This window comes from Salvia miltiorrhiza, chromosome 6 (assembly GCF_028751815.1).
Source record: "Salvia miltiorrhiza cultivar Shanhuang (shh) chromosome 6, IMPLAD_Smil_shh, whole genome shotgun sequence".
In the NCBI taxonomy this organism is placed as follows: Eukaryota; Viridiplantae; Streptophyta; class Magnoliopsida; order Lamiales; family Lamiaceae; genus Salvia; species Salvia miltiorrhiza.
In genome coordinates, this window is record NC_080392.1 from 2,853,827 (window position 1) to 2,873,877 (window position 20,051).

Sequence of the window (20,051 nt, forward strand, 5' to 3'; positions counted from 1 at the left end):
AGAACAGCAAAAGGATACAATAATCACAGTAGATACATCAGTGCCTTTCCAAAGCATGCCATTATTTTCTCTTAGTATTGCTATATTATGCAAAAATCAATTTAGAAACAAGATGCAAATGCCAAATAGTATCTAAAACAAATTGATTATCAGGAAGTAAATTAGGAATCAGAACTGAATAAAATAAATCTCAACAAATCAATCCCATACCTTGTTACTAGACAAGATTACTGTTTTCGTTGAACTACAAAACGTGAACAGTTCGTTAAAATCTTCCGCGTGCTCCAGGAGGCAAAAATTCTGGAAAATGTAACTCAATTCTGGAAGCTGAATAGTTAGTAACCACCCAAAAGCGCCAGGCTGTTCATATTATATACAGCAGAAAACTTAGAAGCCAACCGCAGCATCTCCATCACAAACTTCATCGGATTGTCACAAACTTATTCGTACCATGTTTTGCCCAGTGACTCCTCAGATCAATTGGGCTAGAGAAGTTATAGCCTTCCGATGCAAGTTTTTCCAGGACCTTTTTGAAAGCTCCAATACTCATCTTCCGTCCCGCTATCCTTGCACCACGTCTCTTATCGCTCGGAGGCAACGGATACTCAGACATGTGAGTTGTACAGCAAGCAGATTGCCAACCACCAGATCCCCATCTATAACACTGCTGAGGCGCTCCAGTGCAGGAGCAGACCGGTATAGGGATTTCTGAAATATCCATATTAATTCCATTAATAACAATTTCGGCACGCTTCTTTGGTATCCTGGCCCGGCTGGATGGAGGAGTGGGCTCATCCCTTGGAGGTCGAGGAGTCCTGGTCCTCGGCTTCTTCTCTTTCGGAGTAGAATTTGCGACCTTACTGCCACCTCTCTTCTTTACTACCACTGCCCCGCCACTGCTACAACCACCATCATCTTTTTCCTCGCACATCTCTTCCATCTCAGACATCACATTTTCAGCCTTCTGTAAATTGAACTGCTGAGGCATTTGGACAGAATGAGCAGATGATGACTCGGGCGAAACCCCATAGCTCGATTGATAATAAGCAGGTTGGTGGTTTACAGGTAATACATTTAGGTACTTCTCCCGGCTCTGGTTCATCCAATAGTCGACGGGAATGTGGGATTCTGAAATACCACCAACACGATGGTGATGAAACGGCCCACCATTGATAGATGACATGACCGGCGACGGGTGCAAGTGCTGGTGGTCACGAAATCCGCCGCCGCCGCCACCAAAGAGGGGCTTCTCAGCCATGGAAGTTATTAACTGAAGGCCAAGCTGGTTCTTCATACTACTTGCTGGGGGTTCAAGAAACCCCCAATTCCTAAAATTCATATTCCCATTTCCATCCATCTTATCTTATTTCCAAATATCAAACTCAACAAACCCGCGAAAAATATGAATTCGACCGTACAATAACTCAGCAATAATTCGAAATGAGATTTCACCACAATAATCAAAATGACGTAAAGTCGCTCTCGAGATAATGATCGCAAACCCTACAAAAACCACACAAGAAATACAACTGTAACAAAACAAATCACTCTACGCAATCACTAACAAGAACACGGGCAGGATATGAGATACCGTAAAATTCAGAACAAATTAAATGCAGGGATTTTGGGGCTTTTGAAGTCAGATCTCTCTGGATTCATAAAAAACAATGCTTGCACCAAATTCAAATTGCAAATATAGCTACTGAAAATCAAGAAACAGTGCAAGTGAAGGAAGAGAACTTACTGAGAGAATGAGAGTCGGCCGATTTAGGGTTTTTTAATTGTTTCCTTCAGATTTTAAGCCCTCCTTGGGAAGGGGAGAAGGGTTGGGAAAAATGGCACAAAAATAGAGAAATCAGATAATGAAATTCAAATCTATCAAGAAAAGAGAGTGATAAAAGTGATGGCTAAATGCATTATTTTGGCAAAGAAGAATCATAATAGTATGTTTTTTTACTCACCCTTACTAATAAAATAATTTATAAAAAAAATATTTTTTGAGTTCCATAAAGAGTAGTAATGTACTACGTTTGTGGCATTTGACTACGAGTTGTTTATAAATATTAACGTCTCAAAAAAATAAAGCACCCAAATTTAAAAAATATATATATATAAAAAAAATAACGAGAGAGATACAAAGAGTAGTTAAAAAGTAAGAGAGAGATAGAGATAATATATGAAGTAAATTATTTCCTTTTTTGGTTGGGATATTATAAATAAGATGTTTTATTTAGGGAATTATAAATAAGATGTTCAAAAAAGAAATTTGGGAAGTTATTATTGGGACGAATGGAGTAGATGTGAGTGAGATTTAAAATATAAAAATAATTTTCAAAAGAAAATACTATTTATAATATTGATTGAGTGAGACTATAACTTTTTCATGATATTTTTTAGATTTATATTGTTATGTTTTTTTTTAGCCAAAAAGATATTCATCGCATACAATATCTTGCAATTAGGAAAGTTCTCTGTCTAATAATAAGGTTGCACATAATTAACAGCTAATCTAGAGCATACACTTCCTATTTGCTCCCTTATATTGTCTCACTTTATTTTACATGTTTTTTATGATCATAATAATATTTTCTTGTACAGTTTACATGAGGATATATTTAAGAATGTAATTGCAAGAAAAAATGTTAAGAATTAAAAGCCTAGCTATTTCGGTGTGAATTAGATTTGAATGGGTTTTAATCGAGTTTTATAAGATCTTCACAAGAGAACTTCTTTTGAGAAAAATATGGAATTCACTTCATAGAATCGCAATAAATACGGCGGCTTCAAAATGAATTTTCTACAATCCCTAAAAAAATAAATATCTTGTTTTCAAAAGTATAATACATACTCCCTCCATTTTTTATTAAGTGTCCACAGCCGTCAAAATACACATATCAATAAGAGTAGTTTGTGTCCAAATACATACTCCCTCCGTCCCGCGAGTCTTGACACGTTTGGATTCGGCACGGGAATTAAGGAGTTGTAGATTAGTGTTTTAAGTGTGTAATTAATAAAGTATAAAATTGATAAAGTAGGAGAGAGAAGGTAATAAAAGTGATAAAGTAGGAGAGAGAATATAATAAAGGTGATAAAGTAGGAGAGAGAATGTAATAATTATTGCCAAAAAATGAAACGTGTCAAGATTCGTGGGACGGTCGAAAAAGGAAAACGTGTCAAGACTCGCGGGACGGAGGGAGTACAAAATTTGTCCAAACAAAAATCAAGTTGAAAATTTTTAAAAATTAATTTATTTATAAATTTTGATTCAAGTTTTAAAAAGATTTAGTTAGTTTTATTGTTTTTTCCATATTGTAGTTTTTTCGTAATTTTTTAACAGTTTTTATTATTTTTTATTATTTTATTTGTAGTTTGTGTACTTTAAAAATAACAATAATTAAAAAGGTTATTAAAAAATTACAAAAAAATTACAATATAAAGAAAACAACAAAACTAGTTAAATCCTATTTTATTTTGAATCAAATTTCATAAATAAATTTATTTTATAAAGTATTTCATCATATTTTGTCCGGACAAATTTTGTCCAAATAGCATTATTGTACCAATAAAATACATATTTACATTTGTAATCTTGGTAATTATCATAATAAATGCATATGTACAACTAATTATTATATTCATACAAGTATTAAATAAGAATAAAATAGGAAGAATGTCATAATTATACTTTCAAATTTTGAAATGTGACACTTATTAAGAAACAAGGAAAATAGTAAAATAGAACACTTAAAAAAAAACGGGGGGGAGTATGTATCTTGTTTTAAAAAACTAAGAAATAAATATGTTAAATAATATTTGCTATGAATGATTAGAATATGTAGTATAATTATAAGTTTATAACTCTTTAATATCTTGTATGTTTCACAAACACAAAGCTCAATATCAAGTAGGAACTCTTTTTAGAGTTTTGTATGCCACATTTTAGGGGAGAATACATAATACAAATTTTTATTATATTAAATATTAATTCATTAATATACTAAAAATAATTTCAGCCTTGTATCATAAATTTATTGACTAAATTATCAAAATTTCTCTCTCCTATCATAATTATATATTCATATAATTAATTAAATATAATATTGATATCTTACAAGATAATTCAATTAAACACATTAAAGTTTACCTGATATTTTCAAATAAATGATAGGAAGTTTCTCCCGAATGATGCGTGTGACATTCTTTAGGTGGCGAGAGAAAGCTTCTTGTGTGGAGTTTTTCATATGCAGCGCTCGGCTAATTGCACGGCTCATAGACTAGCTCAGTTTGCTAAATCTTTTACTCAATCGGTCTATTGGACTAAAGATTTTTCTCTGAAGCTTAAGGATCTGAGTAATATACACAGCATTTTCCTCAAATAAATAAATAAATAAATTACAAAAAACTTCCACTTCAGAAATAGAGAATCTAAAACTTAAACTAATTTCATCAAATCTCGTATACACTCAAAAAATTAAAATAAATTTGGAGGTGATTAGGGCGAAAGAATCAAGTCATGTATTCATAGAATACACATACAAATCAACAAGATTGAAAATAACATTTTCTATAGTTGAAAATAACATATACTTATCAATTTATGTTTTAATGTAATTTTTGTACTCGAGCACTCGTTCCAAATAATTATCAAAATATTATCGCTTGAAATTAAATTTTAATTTATATATAATATAAAAGATCAGTATAACGGTAACTTTTTACCGCCAATTTTTCTCTCTCCCATTTTCTCTAAATTTAACCAATTTCTCTCACTTCTAACCAACTACCCGTCGCTCACTCTTTCTCTCTCCCCCTCTTTTTTCCTTTTTCTTTTTCTTTGCAAGTTTTCAATTTTTGTTTTCTTTTCTTTAATTTTTTTTTACATTTAGAATTTTTGTTTTTCCTAAAATTTATACATTTAAATTAATTAAAAATTTTAATACGCATATCAAATTAAATATCATGACATGAGCTTTAATTTAATTTATAATAGTATATAAAAAAATACTTTAAACTAAAAAGAAGATATTCAAATTAATTTTTTTAAAATTTATCTCCTTCTCTCTCCTATTTTATAAATGAAGTTAGTTTTCATCTTTTTTGTTATTTGCATAAAATATTTTATAAAATCATGAAAATTATGTACATTTTATTATGCAAGACTGCAATTATTTTTAATACTCTTTTATTTCAAGTTTTTATTTAATTTTTTCACTATATTCATGTTTTAAACTTGCATGAGTTTTTCATAATTTCTTTTTGCGTTATACTTATAGGATTTTTTTTATTGTTATTAGTGTAGAGAGATAGGGACCATAGTGCATTTAATTATTTTCATATGTTTTGTCGTATGTTTGGATTGCTTCAATAGATTATTTCGTATTGGTTATATTGGTGTAGGAGTTGATATTGGTTTATTTTAGAATTCTTTAATCTAATAGAAAAAAAAAAGATAAATTCATAGACTTGTAATTTATTTTTCCTGTAAAAAAAAGTAGAATTGAACATATGATTTATATTTATTTAATTTAACAATAATTTTTTTGGTAATATATATATTTTTAAATGCATTAACTTTATAAATTCAATACAGTATTCTCACATTCTTACGAAAAACATAATTTTCACAATAACCAATCCATATATAAACTAGGCATGTGAATAAATTTTCATATAATATTTGAATCCCCTACTTTATGAAGAATGTGTATTAAAATATTTTTCATAAAATTTAAGGATATTTTTATTTAAAATTTACCAACCTCCTTAAAATTTTTAATCTGGATACCTTTTAATTTCGATGTCCATCGTGCATCGCACGAATGAGCGTATACTAGTAGCTTATTATATAGGAGTATAAATTAGAATGCATGGTGATTTCCACTAATATCTATTCATAATCTTTCAATTTCAAATCAAAGTCTGAGAAAATCAAAATTCTAGAAAAATATAGAATTCCCAAATACTTCCAAAATTCCTTCCCAAACACACCACACGCCCAGTAGGAAGCAGCCACACAACACAATCTTCTTCTCTCGCGTCTCCTCCTCTCTGCACCCAAAGATTTTCACTGAAATGGGACACAAAATCTCCTAACTGAAACCAGATTATCTGCAGCTGAAAACAGCAACAAAATGCAAGTTTTGGCTTCTCAGACTCCCCAAATTTTATCATCAACCACCGACAAAATTGCTCGCCCGCTTTCTGGGTTGATTACCACACTGCCGTTTTCTCCTCTGGTGCCCGGGAAAATCACCAGATCATCTTCTTCGTGTAAGTTCTGCTACTTCGTAGCGAAGATATTGGGGCATTATAAGAAAGATTGCATCTTTGATTGTGGTTGTGATTTTTAATTTTGTTGGAGTTTGAATGATGCGTTTGTTAGCGCTGTTATGATTTGCATATATACATATAGTAACGTTTAGCTGCTCAATTTGGATGTAGCAGCTGGAATTAGTTGATTTCGAGGTATCTTGTTAAGGATGAGACTCGATTTCATCTACTTGTTACGTTTCTACAGCTAATTTCTGTTGCTTGTTTTTTTGGTGGTTGTGCGAGTAGCTAAAATGATTCATCTTAGTCTTCAAAGCTGATCGATCAATTCTCTGATTTCAATGCCGTACAATAGATATTCCTAATTCCGGATTTAGTTCTTAAATGATGAAGCCCTGATCACTCCATCGGATTTGAATCATTTAGGGAAACTTTAAGAATTTCTATTATGACTAGGTGATTTTACTCAGTCCAAAGAGCCGATCAATCGCCTGGCCTTTCATTCGATCGTCATCATATGAAAGACAGCAGATCAATGAACATTATGAAGTCGCTGACATACTTTCTTTCTTTCTTTCTTTCTTTTGTTTGTTTGCTGTAATTTGGTTGAATACTTGATTGAACAGTTCAGTTCCTTTTTGAAGCTTAAAAACTACTGCCTCTGTCCCTGAATAAGTATCCCCTTTGCCGTAAAAAAATGCATAAGTGGGCAAATTTACTCTATTACCCGTAATTATTTTGGGGCATATGAAAAAGTTTACAAAACTATAGTGGTATTCAAAAACTAAATAAGGGTAAATCTGGTAATGTGACATCATTTTTGCGTAGAATTCTGTAATAGTACAGGACATTTATTCGCAGACAAAACTATTTTCAAAATATTACACTTATTCGGAGACAGAGGGAGTACGTTTTATTGATTTAGCTTTAGATGAAGTACGGCATCTGCCTCTAATTCATCATATAACACAATTGAAAAAGAAGTGCGATGCCTTACATGATCTACTTCCTTATGTTTGCAATGGGGCAGCCTCATGGAGTAACCTAATCTAGGAAAATTAAGGGGCATGTCCTGGTGTTCTTTCTGCAGTGACTGAAGTTAGTAACTCTACATTATTGCAGACGTCTGGCGTATAATTGAAACACTTTTAGACTGATTCTAAGTTTTCACAGCTTCTCAAAATTATCATTTGGGTATGGGTTCGAGGTTGTATAGAAGAGGTTGATTTATATAATAGTATGAAGCATCTGCATTTTTACGATGTTCAAGTCTCCTCTCACTCATATTTTATCTCCTCTTCTTTGTCCTTCCCTGAAATATTCGATCTACTCTCTTTTTTTTTTTTTCTCATTCGGATAGTGTGTTACTCCCTCCGTCCTATAACAGTGTGCATGATTGTTGGTGGCACGAGTTTTAATAAATGTTAGGTGAGCAAATTATTAGTGGAATAAGAGTTCAAAAAAGGAAAGTGCACACTCTTGTGGGACGTCCCAAAATGGCAAAAAGTGCACACTTTTACGGGACGGAGGGAGTAGATAATAATAATAATAATAATAATAAATAAAAATAATATCAACATTTATTCTTTCCTTACTTTAAGTTTTGAAAATTAACTAATTCAGTATTCTGTTTCTTAATTGCTATCCCCTTTACGCAATGGTCATAAAACTTCTTTTTTCACAGTGCAATGCAGAGAGGCACCAAGATATGCTGCGGGGAGCAGATTAATTAGATCACATGCTTTGAATGTGGGAGCTGGATCTGGTAGCTATGACGAGAGGCAGGGAAACGACAGCCAGAGCTCCTCTGCCGAACAACATACTGAAACTTCCTCAAAAATGTAAGTAGTTCTGGCTTCAGCTTCATGTTTGTGGAGAAAAGTGTTGTGTGTTGACTTGAGTGTTTCAATGTGGGTGAACGATTTATCTGGATCGTTATAACAAGCATCATGCAAGCTCCACCTCATCTATCTGTTCAGAATCACTCCGACCAAGTTGTTTCTTATGTTCCAAGTTGTCTTTTCTTAAGCATGAGCAGAGACATGTCATTCTCTTCCGTGTTCCATATTTTTGCTCCGAATGCACCGATTAGACGTTACTATGTCCTAACTAATTTGTTCAACTTCATGGCAGTGAGAAATCTCCTGATCGAATTCCTTATCTTTTTCCTATTGCTGTTGTGCTGTGTTCATGCACTTTAGCATTATTACTTATTCTTTTGAAGAATGGGCCTGCATCAGTCTTACCAGCGCTAGCAAAGTCAGGATTCACTGCAGCTTTCTCTTTGATATTTGTTTCTGAGATTGGAGACAAGGTATAATATTTGCACATGGACACATAGACACGCACACACACAGACATATACATGTATAACTTTTATACAAAGAATATTTGCATGTAAGGAGAGTCTGGAGACTCTAGAGCCGAATGCTAAATCATTTATGTATTTGTGCGGAAGTTTTGTGCTGGATGCACCAGAGGCCTAGCATCTCTGTGTTCTTTTAGTCTTGACCTGGATGCCTACTGCAACTGGTTTTATGAGTATTTTGTGTGGGGTCCTTTTAGATGTATTCAATATATTCGTAAGTATATTAAACCTAGTAAAGGTGTATGTACATGTTTTTGCTTTGATCAACTTTCCTTTTTGCAATTGTGCTAGCATGTTCATCTGATTATTTATATTTGGGTTATAGTTGAGGCTGGAAGATGTTGCTCGGCTTTAATTAGTTAGAGTTTTGCTTTCATTTGACAGACTTTCTTCATTGCTGCTCTCTTGGCCATGCAATATGAGAAAGTGCTGGTAACCCTCTCTCTCTCTCTCTCTCACACACACACACACACGCGCGCGCAGAAACATCCATGTGGAAAATGTGTTTGCTCCTATCAAGGTTTCTTCTGATTCTATTTTTAAGAGAAATATTATTGATATTTTCAATACTATGACCAATCCTATATGTTGCTTGAACCAAGGCATTTCAAATTTATGCATCATCTCTCCTATATTTCTCTTTATTAGGATTTCTACCATTAATCACCACTTTATTTTGCTTTAAACAATCTTCTGTAGAATGATCCTTTTCCTTTTAGGTTATCACCTTTTTTTTTTGAAACCTTTTTATTTTTATTTCTTACTTAGTCTATTACTATTATAAAAGTGACTATTCGTACAATTTTTTATATATCAACATCCTAAGAATCCTTGTGTCTAAAATTCTTCAAAATTTTGATTAGATTTATCTATTCCTGATATGTATATGTATAGAAATTTATTATTTAAATTCATAACTTGTGCGTACACCCACACGTAGCATTTTGCTTGTTTGTTAAAAATGACTCAAAATGAGAGTTAATCTTCCAAAGTACCAATCATGTTTGTGAACCTGTTCATTCTAATTCTTTTATGATACGGATGGTGGTGGTCTGTGAGTATCTTAAGGGGAAATGTCAATTGCCATTAATTAACTATACCTATGTTAGTTATGAGATGGTTTCAAATATTGTAATTGATCTTTCAAATGTTTTTTATATCGATCATCAACTTGGAATCAAATGTATGGCCCTATGGCTTATAAGTTAGCATTTCCTAAGAACTTAATGCTCAACCAATACGAATTCTTGTCATGTGATGGGAAGTAACATTGCACACTTACTCTTCATAATCGTGACCAGGTCCTTCTCGGGTCAGTGGGTGCACTGTCGCTTATGACTGTCCTATCCGTCATAATTGGTCGGATATTTCACTCAGTGCCTGCTCAATTTCAGACAAGTAAGAAATAGTTCTTGCCAACTGCCCCCAGCCATTATATAGTCATTTGTTAGTCTAGGCATACATGTCATATACGAATCATGTTATCTGAAACAATTAGATTTTTCACACAATCAAATGCGAAGAGACCAAAATGGGTGAGTAATTTCTTATAAAACCAGAATTGATTCTTAATGTAATCCTTTTTTTTCTTGTGTGTGTGTGTGTGTGTGTAAATATCTTAAATCTGGAAAATCATAAATATATGACACTTCATTGTAAATAGACATGGTGGGCATTCGTTAAATACAACTATTTCTTTTTTGCCATGAGGATTCTTAGAGTCTGCTAATCTTGGAACAGCTTTGCCGATTGGAGAGTATGCTGCCGTAACCCTTTTGGTGTTCTTTGGTCTTAAATCAATTAAAGATGCATGGGACCTTCCTTCTGCAGTAGCTAAAACCGGGGAGCCGAGCAATCAGGAATCTGACGAATTTGCTGAAGCTGAAGAGCTTGTGAAGGAAAAGGTGAATTTTTTTTTCATTAGCATTCTCATGGAGAATCTTCTGATCGCACAATTGCTCATAGCTATTGTCTCGATTCATCTCGAATATTTTTCTATGGAATGTGATGCCTTTTGGTCTATCCCTCTATCTGAGCTTGTTTTGAATTTCTAACATGTTATGCACTGGCAGGCCTCAAAAAAACTATCAAATCCCCTTGAAGTTATTTGGAAGTCATTCAGCCTTGTATTTTTTGCTGTAAGTATTTTCCTCTATTGCAATTTCAATATATATATATATATATCTGTTTTTTCTATTTGTGATAAAGCATTCATCATTTTTCCATTACATCCTCTAGTTTTGCTCGTAGCTACATGAGAAACGGAAAAGCATAATACTCAGGCAAACCCTCTCTAGACGTTACAATAGATTCTTAGCCAAAGTAATACTTCCCTCCGTCCCATATTTTATGCTCCTTTTGCCGTTTTAGTCCATCCCCCAATTTCATGCCTCTTTCTACTTTTAGTAAAAATTACTCCACACAGCCCCATAAAAGGTGGGACCCTTACTCCACTCCACTTTCTTCACTTTAACACCCTAAAAAAGGTGGGACCCTTATTCTACTCATAACACGTTCAACCATTTTATTAAAACTCGTGTCATTCTCAAAGGGGCATGAAATTAGGGGATGGAGGGAATAGCTGCCTGTTACCAACTCAATCTCGACCTAACTGCATTAAACCTATTTCAAGAAGTACAGATATATATGCTCGATTTTCCATGTTACGTCTGTTAATTAGAAATTTTCTCAAATATGTGTAACCAAAGATTTCATGTTTCTTAGAAATGTTACCTAACTTACCTTTCAGGAATGGGGAGATCGCTCAATGCTGGCAACGATAGCCCTCGGTGCAGCACAGGTATTAACTTGTCGAAATTCTTTTTGCACAAACTCTGCCATTCTCCAAAAACCTAACAGAATAAGAAAGTTTTGTTGACTGTGTTATACACTACTAGTCTCCATGGGGAGTTGCAAGTGGAGCCATCATAGGACACCTGATGGCGACATCTCTTGCAATACTTGGAGGCGCGTTTCTTGCAAAATACATTTCCGAAAAGCTGGTAAACCTATCAAAACCATCCCAGTTAATAACAATGGTTCAATAGTCATTCTGAATCTTGGCTCGTGTTACAATCAGGTCGGATATGTTGGTGGAGTTCTATTCATTGTTTTTGGGATCGCCACTTTTTTCGGAGCCTTTTAGCTGCTGACTGTTAGAATTCAAGCGAACGAGGAGGAATATCAGCCATGGCTTGTTATATCTGACTTGCAACGAGACGTGGAGGGCGAGCCGGGGGAGACGATATCATATCACTAAATAGCAAGGTTAGGATGACTTGAGAATGAAGCAACTAAATATGAGCACATCTTCTACTAATGTTTCCAACTAGCAAGTTAAGAGTTGCTCAATTTGTGAAGGCGTGTATATGTTCACTTTTGCTAACATTTTTTTGATAAATAAACTTCAGTTCATCATTTTTTTTGAGAGAGAGAGAGCTATTCTTTAGTTCATCATTTGTCATGCATAATTGGGCACTATCGTTGAGATGTATGGCTGAATTTTTATTGCTTGAAATAGCAGCTTAAATTATAGTAGTAGTTTTTAATGCAATTAAAAGAGAAGGAAATTTGTAGTATTAATCTTAATGTGAATTTGTAAATAAACAATTAGTTATATATATTAAAATTATAATTTAGAATATTAAATATATTTATTTAATTATGTATATGAATTATTTATTTATTTAGATAAACACATTTGTTATGGGCAGTTTTTTAAATATAAACTTTTAATAATACAGTTTGAATTTTTAAGAGCCCAAAATTGTATATTAAATTAGGACTATTAAGTTTGTTATATTGATGGTTTAGTATTAGTTGCTCAAAATGAGATTGACTTAAATTGTTCGCTTTACAATCTATAAATTTAATTGTCACTTATACTTATATAATTATTACTTATACAATACTAATTAAATTTAATATATACTCATTACGTTGATAATATTGTTATTATACACAATTTTAAATTAAATATTAATATTCAAATTAAAATATATTTTTTTGTAATCAATTAATCTAATTCATAAATAATAATATTTTAATATTTTTACATAATTTAAAATTTTAAAAACAAATAAATATATCGTGATTCACAGAAGGATGTACTAGTTACTAAGATATTCTAGAGTTTAAACTAAATAATGATATTACAATAGGTTTATCAAAATTTGCAAGGGCATATATTTATAATAGTAAAAGATATACTCCCTCGTATCACAAAATTTTATCACATTATAGACGACACAAATTTTAATAAAATGTGTGAAGTTAATAATAGAGTATGAATCACACTCTAAACGTGAATGAAATTTTATAGACCCTACAACTATAAATAAAAATGACGAGTAAATTCGTCTAAACAAAAAAACTAAAGTTAAATGTCCATTTTAACCAGCAAAAAGTAAGAGGATCAAGTTAGGATTATAGTGGTAAACATAAGATCAGTTTTTAACGAATTTCATTAAATGCACAAGACCTTGGTTAATTGTCTCTTCAATTTCTCTAGTTTATCAGAAGTAATGAAAAACAATACCCTATTCAATGACAAAATTTGTTTAAAATGAAGTAAAAGAGATTGAATGATAGTTGTTGCAGTTGAGTGATAGTAACACATGTGAGAACAATACATGATGAATTTAACGCTCTCTCAGCTTTATGCATAAACTGTTGCATAAGCGGAAAGCTGATCCTCAACAAAAATTCCCCTCCTCCTCGAGAACAAAAAAAAGGATGCCGCAAGGATACATGCCTCTAACCTTACTCATCAACCCTTGAACTTGCTCTTTAAAGCCAACGCCCCGGCTCTGTACCAACACGCTGCAGCCATCGCTCCCGGGTCTGCAACCGATGCTAGAATATCAGCCGACACATATGATGACCGCCCCGCCTGCAAACCCGTGCTCGTTAGTGACTGGGTTTCTTCGTTTTTAGGTCATCTTTTCTTTATTTTAAACTTCTTGCAAAGTCAGCACAGTACTACGGTATGTAACGAAAAGAAAAGCTCATGACAGATAATCACCTGTGCTTGCATGTTTTTAGTTGACTCAGCACCAGTAACAGCTGCTTCAGCGGAAAAAACAAATGCCTCAACAGGATCTTCTCCAGATGCCAATTTCTGTCCATAAAGCCTCCCGTTTTAACTAAACTATTTTGGATCTAAGCTCAAATTAAATGGAGAAGGTACGCAGCTTCTGACCTCTTTAAGGGCAGATGATGCTGGAATGAGAGCATCCAATAAAGTCCGGTAACCTGCTTTGGCACCACCGTATTTACTGACTGCAGCAATTGCAGCTTCAAGCGCACCAGCCCCTATATCGAGAAGCTCGGAGTAATCATAGTGTCGGATGCACAAGTCAAAATGTAAAAGCTATATGTCATTCAGTCATCTCACATTGTAGTGCTGTGATGCCAGCATGACTATTGGCCTTCAGGTGTGCATAAGCCGCCTTAAAGAAAATATCGTATCTATTATTGTGAAAAGAAAACAATATGAAAGTCTTCAGTCATTATTGATAAACATTAAACAACATCCATAACCAAGTACAGTGTCAGAAATGAAGATTTGAAAGGAATATACATGATGCCACTTGTTCCTCCCATGACTTTTCTTATAGAAGATCCAATTTCAGCGACAGTCTCAGCAGGATCATTCAGAGGATAACTGGAAAGTAGAATACAGAAGAAATGCAGAGTAAGAAACTGAAAGGTGTAATGATACAATCAATACACTCTGGAATTAGAGAGGATTGCCATAGACCAAAACGAGGCTTTGTCAATAGATGTCAAGTACACATACAAGAAAAAAGAAAAGAAAAAAGTGTAACTTCAACTATTCAATTTCAGAGTAAAGCAAAAAACACTGGTCACAATGCAATGTTGTATGTTGATTAGCATTTAGCACACCAAAAACGCCACTATGTCACAAGGAGAAAGAGGAGAGATGGAGAAAAAGAGGCTCACAACTTTTTCATGTCTTCAAGAATGGCTGAAGCACCTCTAGACATCTACCATATCAGATGAAATTGGAATCACTTGATCATCCAGATTCACATTTTTAAAAAGACATAATAATTCACACTTACAGTTGATCCACAGTCACCATCACCAACTTTGCTGTCCCATTCATTTAAATTGTCCTTGAGATTGATAATTGCAGTTGCTGCTGCTTCAATGGCCACTTCAAGAATATGCCCCAGAGGACTTAGCTGTTCAGGCCGACTCGATACCTAACCAGAACAAGAACCAACAAATCGATGAGGCTCATAAAAATGTGTAAACGAAGACTGTCCTGCATCAAGAATGAATCCAGGATACAACTAGCTATTGTTTCATTCACAAAGAAAAGTAGTCATCCATAGATCACAAACACTGGCAGTTCTTTGAATTGCAAATCTCATACTGACCTTATATATTTATATTTTAACTTAAAAAAGTAGACAACACCGACCTATATTTTGTCTATGGCAGGTTGTTATAATTAGTTTATGTTGTCCAAGGTATAGTATTTTTTGGTCTGAGACTGGCATAACATTTATATTAAAAGTGGAATTTTTTCGTGTATAATAGCCATATGCACAAGGTACATTAGAATTTTGGCTAAGAGAGGAAATGAAAATAAACTATCATAGCATCCTATGTTAAGAAAGTACATTGTTTATTTATTACTTAATTACAGCTTGAGCAATTTCAAGAACTTCCGTATATGGGTGTACGGTGTACCCTATAATAAGATATTGAAGCTCCCAAAGAATGTATACAGGTCCAGCATACCTCATCATTCTTTTTAGAACGAGATGGTGGAACAGGAACAGGGATCTTTGCAGGTGGGTGGTTACCTGAGAGCATTATAACATTACATAACTATTTCGGTTACAAGTCAATTTCAATTGACAAATAAATATCTCTAAATTAGTGCGCAGCACATGAATGCACAGGCATGAGACTGACCATCTACAGCAACAGGCCAATTTGGAGCCCTAGTTGGGGCATCCAACCGGTTCAAAATTGCTTGGTCTGCCTTCATCACAGTGATTGAAAATCCTGTAACAGAAAATAATAAAAATGATAATATAAACTAGTCATTCTCATAAGCATACATTGGTCAGCATGGACTTACCTGCCATGTCGAGAGAAGTCATAAATGACCCGGTGTATACTCTCTCAACAGCCAGTCCATGTTCCAGCTGCAGTCCAGGAACAGCCTTTCCAGCAGCAATCATCAGTTCCATAAGAGGAGTGGCCCCTAATCTGCATTCCCAACCATTGAAAAAGTTTAATAGGGGGAAAGCGATTAAAACTAAAATAAATAGGAACATGGACAGCACGTGACATAATAGAAAGAGACATTAGGCTACAGACTTACCCATTAATCATCAGTACAACTCTACTACCACGTGTAATAGGAACATAATTTGTTTCCTACATAAACCAGGAAAGACAATGTTTTACACTAGGATCAGGAGATGACATCCAACACAGACAAAGTCTTCGAAAGGATCTATTATTGGCAAACTAGAATAAACAAAATAAATGTTAATAATTACTTGCATACCGCTGACAATATTTGCTTTAGGACATGAGAGACCACAATGTCAACAGGTTGGAGGTCAGCCACAGCAGCACCTGGTTCTCCATGCTAAAAGACAAGCAGTAAATATTGATCAATTTCCAAACATGTGACATCAATATGCAGTAAGCCAGTGACTTTGTCAAATTTCCTTCTACTGTAGCTGCTGATTTAGTGAAGCTTACTACAGCTATGGCCTATGAGGACAAAAAATCTTATGCACAATTTCTTGTGTAGAAATTAATGGATCAGAAAACAGTGTCAACTAGTTAGAAACATAACAACAATTTTCCAAGTCAAAGGATCAATGTCAATATGCATCTGATTAAGATGCCGTATGCACAGCCACTGTCACTATATTCAAATGGCTGAAAAATTGAAGCATTCCTAACCAAAGTAATTGTTCTTCCAATCAATATAAATATATTCAAAAGTAACCTCTTACAATTCCAAGGCCAAGCTCCATCTTGCCAGGGCCCAAACGATCTGGAGTCACTTGACCAGGCAATGTGCAGACTGACAATGCGACACCCATTGTGCCAACCATATCTGATGCTCGTTTAGCTTCAGCAGCAACTTCTTCTAAAGAGAGACCAGAAGCAGCTGCTGCTCCAGCAATCTGTGATTTACAATTTGAGATTGCAAAATTAGAAACAGAAGTACATATCGCTTCTCAAATGTATTATTTAGAGAGATTGGGTAATGAATGACAACCAGTGTAGCAATGCAGCCCCAAAACTCTGAATTTCGATAGTTTACAAGATAATTTAATTAACTTCTGACATAATTGCAACATCAGCATGAAATGCTTCTGTTCAACAACAATTAATAATATTGAAAATATATAAGCAAACTAAAACTGGCTAGCATGACCATAAGAAAGATAACAAAGATCAAAATGGTGGATCAAGAAGACATATAAACAACCTTATGAACAAGAATAGTTCCAGCTAAACCTCTTCTCCCAGCTATGCCTCTCGGAGGCGGTAGAGCACAGTCATCACCAACAATTACCATCTGTTAACACAACCCTTGTATTCCCGTATCAGCTAACCATCAAATTTTAAGCATAAGCTGCATGCCTGCGCATATAAAGAGGGACTTACCTCCACTTTATAACCTTCAGATTTAGCCTGCTCGGCTGCCAATCCAAAATTTAAGCGATCCCCAGTGTAATTCTGTAAAGAAATAAAACAAGATTTTATCATAAAAACTGAACACGACACACCCGCACACACATAAAAAACAAAACCTTGAAATATCCACTAACAGGCTCAATATATTTGCATAAGTGAAATAACGATACAGAATAAATGAGTATATGTTGATAGCAAATAGTTATCGTAAATTTGACAAGAGACGTGGGAACTTCATTAACAGATACCTTGACAATCAGGAGGCACCCTGAAGGTCCAGTCACAGCTCTGATGCCCTAATGCAAAAGATTTAGCATGATCAGCTAAAAAAACAATCAACAACGAAATAGACTACAAAAGAAGTGATGATGTCATCTATAAGCAAATTAAAACTCTGCATACTGCAAGAATGGAGTCAACAGGAGGGGAGGCAAAAACATCCCCACAGATTGCTGCAGTAAGCATCCCCTCTCCAACAAATCCAGCATGAGCAGGCTCATGACCACTTCCACCTCCTATGTGTTAAGCAACTTTCATCAGGTTCACCAGCATGCTTATACAACTTCTAATCAAAATTTGAGCTCTTAATAGTGAGTCAGCTTGGAGTCCTTATTAATGCCATCAAATGAATAAGTTTGGCGTCTAAAATAACAGTCTGTCATAAGCCATTTCCCACATTGAATTATCTATTTCCCCTCGTGGGATCATAAAAATTATTACTTCCTTCTACTCCAATCAATATTTAACGGATCAAGTAAAGTGACAGCAAAATATGATTTCCCACTATAGTACAAAAACAAGAGCAAGTGGAACAGAGGCGTTCTTATATCTTCATGAAACCATAGGATTTTCTCATCAAAATTATTTACTTCTTTTATGGTAAAAGTCATCTGATTTTGTTGATCAAAAGGTATAGGTGTCCTTTACAAAAGTGAATCAAAAGGTATAGGTGTCCAGGGCAATAATATTAACTGGTTTTCCAAATGTGAATCAAAAGAAACAACAAAAATTCAATTTAGTAGCGATGGTCAAGTCCTTTTACTGGCATCTAGGAATACTCGAGTTTACATTGATCTAAGCTACAATAAGATATAATAAATAATAAAGGACGAGATACAGTCATCACTCGATGACTTGCATCACACAACCAAGTAAATGTATAGATACTCATATAGTCATATTCTTTTGCTTACTAGTCAAACACGGAATATATCATCTGCAAATTGCTATATAAATATCTAACAACAATAACTGAAAACAAAAACAAGCAGCTAACGATGTCTAGTACCTGATATTACGGCTACTTTGTCATAAGTGGCACCAGAAACATCAGCACGTAATACAACTTTTACCTACATAAAAAGATGTATACCAATTAGAAAACAATGCATATAACCCGTGCTCATTGAAGCAGGATAAGATATTTTCTCATGCAGTTACTTACATCAGGGAAACCATCCAAATACTGCAACCCAGGATAGGTTTCAACCAGACCCTCAATGAACTCTGTCACGACGTCTGCAACAAGAATTACTTAAATAAAATCCTGAATGCACTAATCTGTAATGGAAATAGAACATGTATCTTGGGCCAGCTTAAATAACAGGCAGATCTCTTAATCATCTCTAACGAAGCTGAAAACGATCAAACGTATATCCAATCCCCAAATATTGGAAGAAAAAGATACATTCCACTACACTAAAATCAATTACACACAAGCACCAATATCTGGGTCACAGTTACAGGCCAGCCGAATAACGTACAACTCTAAAAGCATGATCTACAGCATTTCAATCAGCACAAAGCACATTAGCACTAGTGCATTCCACTCAGAATTCAAGAAGAACATCAGTTAAACAACATGAAAATGAAAAGAAAAATTTCGAATTCCAATACATGCAAAAAACCAACTAATCTCGTAGAAGCTGCACTTAGTGAACTACATTAAGAGTAGTTTCTAACACAAATTTGCACACATACGCAGAAGAATGTGTGCGATTGTACAGGTAATGGAATTGACCAGTTATAATTCACAAGTGTAACATCTACACAACCAATACGACATAAAGCGCAATCCGCAAATGGCTTCTCCCAACCGAAACCAAAAAAGTCAAAGTCGACACAAAATTCAAGTGCAAATGCATGCATCAAATCCGCACACTTCCATAAACCTCCACAAAAGCATAGAATCACACAATGAAGAATTTCACCAAAAAGTCGCGAAAACGAAAATGCAGAACCAAAATGGGTACGAACAAATTATACCAGAAAAAAAAAATCGCAAACAGAAAATCAAAAAGAGTAGCGAGTGAAGAACAATCGTAACCGTTTGGGTCATTAATGAGTTTCTTGCTGTGAAAATCCATGGGTAAATGCGTGCGCACAGTCCAATTAGCAATCCCTAATGCAGAATTAGGAAAACCCCTAGTTCTTAGAGAGAGAAAAGTGATGAGGGTTTGGAAATTTTGGAGAAAATTGGATTCTATAGAAAGTCACCTGACTGTTGAATAGTTGTTGATTTTAATGCATTTTGCTTGTCCGAACAAGAAATTAAATAAATATACATATATATATATATATACACACGCACGGCACACATTTATTCAATGTCCAGCTAAGAAATCGCTACGAGACCTGCGACTTTCTAATTCTATGGATAAATAAAAGTATTAAACTTTTTGCTTTCTTTCTTCACTATAAGTAGTAG

At 34.3% G+C, this 20,051-nt stretch overlaps 3 protein-coding genes across 7 annotated transcripts; 1 reads left to right on the top strand and 2 right to left on the bottom strand.

Annotated features, from left to right (window-relative positions):
* Positions 1 to 126: 126 nt before the first annotated feature.
* Positions 127 to 1,951, bottom strand: LOC130987917 (protein BASIC PENTACYSTEINE2-like). Of its 2 annotated transcripts, none has more exons than XM_057911621.1 (2): positions 1,745 to 1,951; positions 127 to 1,503 (listed from the first exon to the last, which is right to left on the bottom strand). In XM_057911621.1, the coding sequence occupies exon 2, from the start codon at positions 1,355 to 1,357 to the stop codon at positions 422 to 424; it is 936 nt and encodes a 311-aa protein (XP_057767604.1). In that variant the 5' UTR covers positions 1,358 to 1,503; positions 1,745 to 1,951; the 3' UTR covers positions 127 to 421. The 2 variants fall into 2 exon arrangements, with proteins under 2 accessions (XP_057767604.1, XP_057767605.1); XM_057911622.1 differs by lacking the exon at positions 1,745 to 1,951 and adding an exon at positions 1,592 to 1,738.
* A 3,916-nt stretch (positions 1,952 to 5,867) lies between these two features.
* On the top strand, positions 5,868 to 12,055 carry LOC130987918 (protein PAM71-homolog, chloroplastic-like). Its single transcript, XM_057911623.1, has 10 exons — positions 5,868 to 6,270; positions 7,955 to 8,111; positions 8,404 to 8,584; positions 9,023 to 9,070; positions 9,940 to 10,036; positions 10,379 to 10,542; positions 10,711 to 10,776; positions 11,388 to 11,438; positions 11,536 to 11,640; positions 11,718 to 12,055. Exons 1-10 carry the CDS (start codon positions 6,132 to 6,134, stop codon positions 11,781 to 11,783), a joined length of 1,074 nt encoding a protein of 357 aa, XP_057767606.1. The 5' UTR covers positions 5,868 to 6,131; the 3' UTR covers positions 11,784 to 12,055.
* A 1,137-nt stretch (positions 12,056 to 13,192) lies between these two features.
* LOC130987919 (putative 3,4-dihydroxy-2-butanone kinase) lies at positions 13,193 to 19,977 on the bottom strand. Of its 4 annotated transcripts, none has more exons than XM_057911626.1 (21): positions 19,841 to 19,977; positions 19,671 to 19,745; positions 18,789 to 18,862; positions 18,633 to 18,696; positions 17,747 to 17,859; positions 17,593 to 17,640; positions 17,315 to 17,386; positions 17,136 to 17,225; positions 16,654 to 16,827; positions 16,194 to 16,277; positions 16,005 to 16,060; positions 15,759 to 15,889; positions 15,590 to 15,682; positions 15,413 to 15,477; positions 14,725 to 14,868; positions 14,603 to 14,646; positions 14,220 to 14,303; positions 14,034 to 14,107; positions 13,839 to 13,951; positions 13,662 to 13,757; positions 13,193 to 13,529 (listed from the first exon to the last, which is right to left on the bottom strand). In XM_057911626.1, exons 1-21 carry the CDS (start codon positions 19,941 to 19,943, stop codon positions 13,407 to 13,409), a joined length of 1,920 nt encoding a protein of 639 aa, XP_057767609.1. In that variant the 5' UTR covers positions 19,944 to 19,977; the 3' UTR covers positions 13,193 to 13,406. The 4 variants fall into 4 exon arrangements, with proteins under 4 accessions (XP_057767609.1, XP_057767607.1, XP_057767610.1 ...); XM_057911624.1 differs by having other exon boundaries at positions 14,606 to 14,646; positions 19,841 to 19,912; XM_057911627.1 differs by having other exon boundaries at positions 14,606 to 14,646; positions 19,671 to 19,880.
* Between the last annotated feature and the right edge of the window lie 74 nt (positions 19,978 to 20,051).

What these genes read in the sequence shown, in the direction of transcription:
- LOC130987919 (XM_057911626.1), bottom strand. Translation starts at nt 19,943, where the DNA reads ATGTGTGCCGTGCGTGTGTATATATATATATATATGTATATTTATTTA. An exon ending in TGGAGCTTGGCCTTGGAATT is followed by an intron (nt 16,278 to 16,653) that starts GTAAGAGGTTAC and finishes CTTGTCTTTTAG; the next exon opens with CATGGAGAACCAGGTGCTGC. An exon ending in ATGGTGACTGTGGATCAACT is followed by an intron (nt 14,647 to 14,724) that starts GTAAGTGTGAAT and finishes CTGATATGGTAG; the next exon opens with ATGTCTAGAGGTGCTTCAGC.
- LOC130987917 (XM_057911621.1), bottom strand. Translation starts at nt 1,357, where the DNA reads ATGGATGGAAATGGGAATATGAATTTTAGGAATTGGGGGTTTCTTGAA.
- LOC130987918 (XM_057911623.1), top strand. Translation starts at nt 6,132, where the DNA reads ATGCAAGTTTTGGCTTCTCAGACTCCCCAAATTTTATCATCAACCACC. An exon ending in AAGAGCTTGTGAAGGAAAAG is followed by an intron (nt 10,543 to 10,710) that starts GTGAATTTTTTT and finishes ATGCACTGGCAG; the next exon opens with GCCTCAAAAAAACTATCAAA. An exon ending in TAGCCCTCGGTGCAGCACAG is followed by an intron (nt 11,439 to 11,535) that starts GTATTAACTTGT and finishes ATACACTACTAG; the next exon opens with TCTCCATGGGGAGTTGCAAG.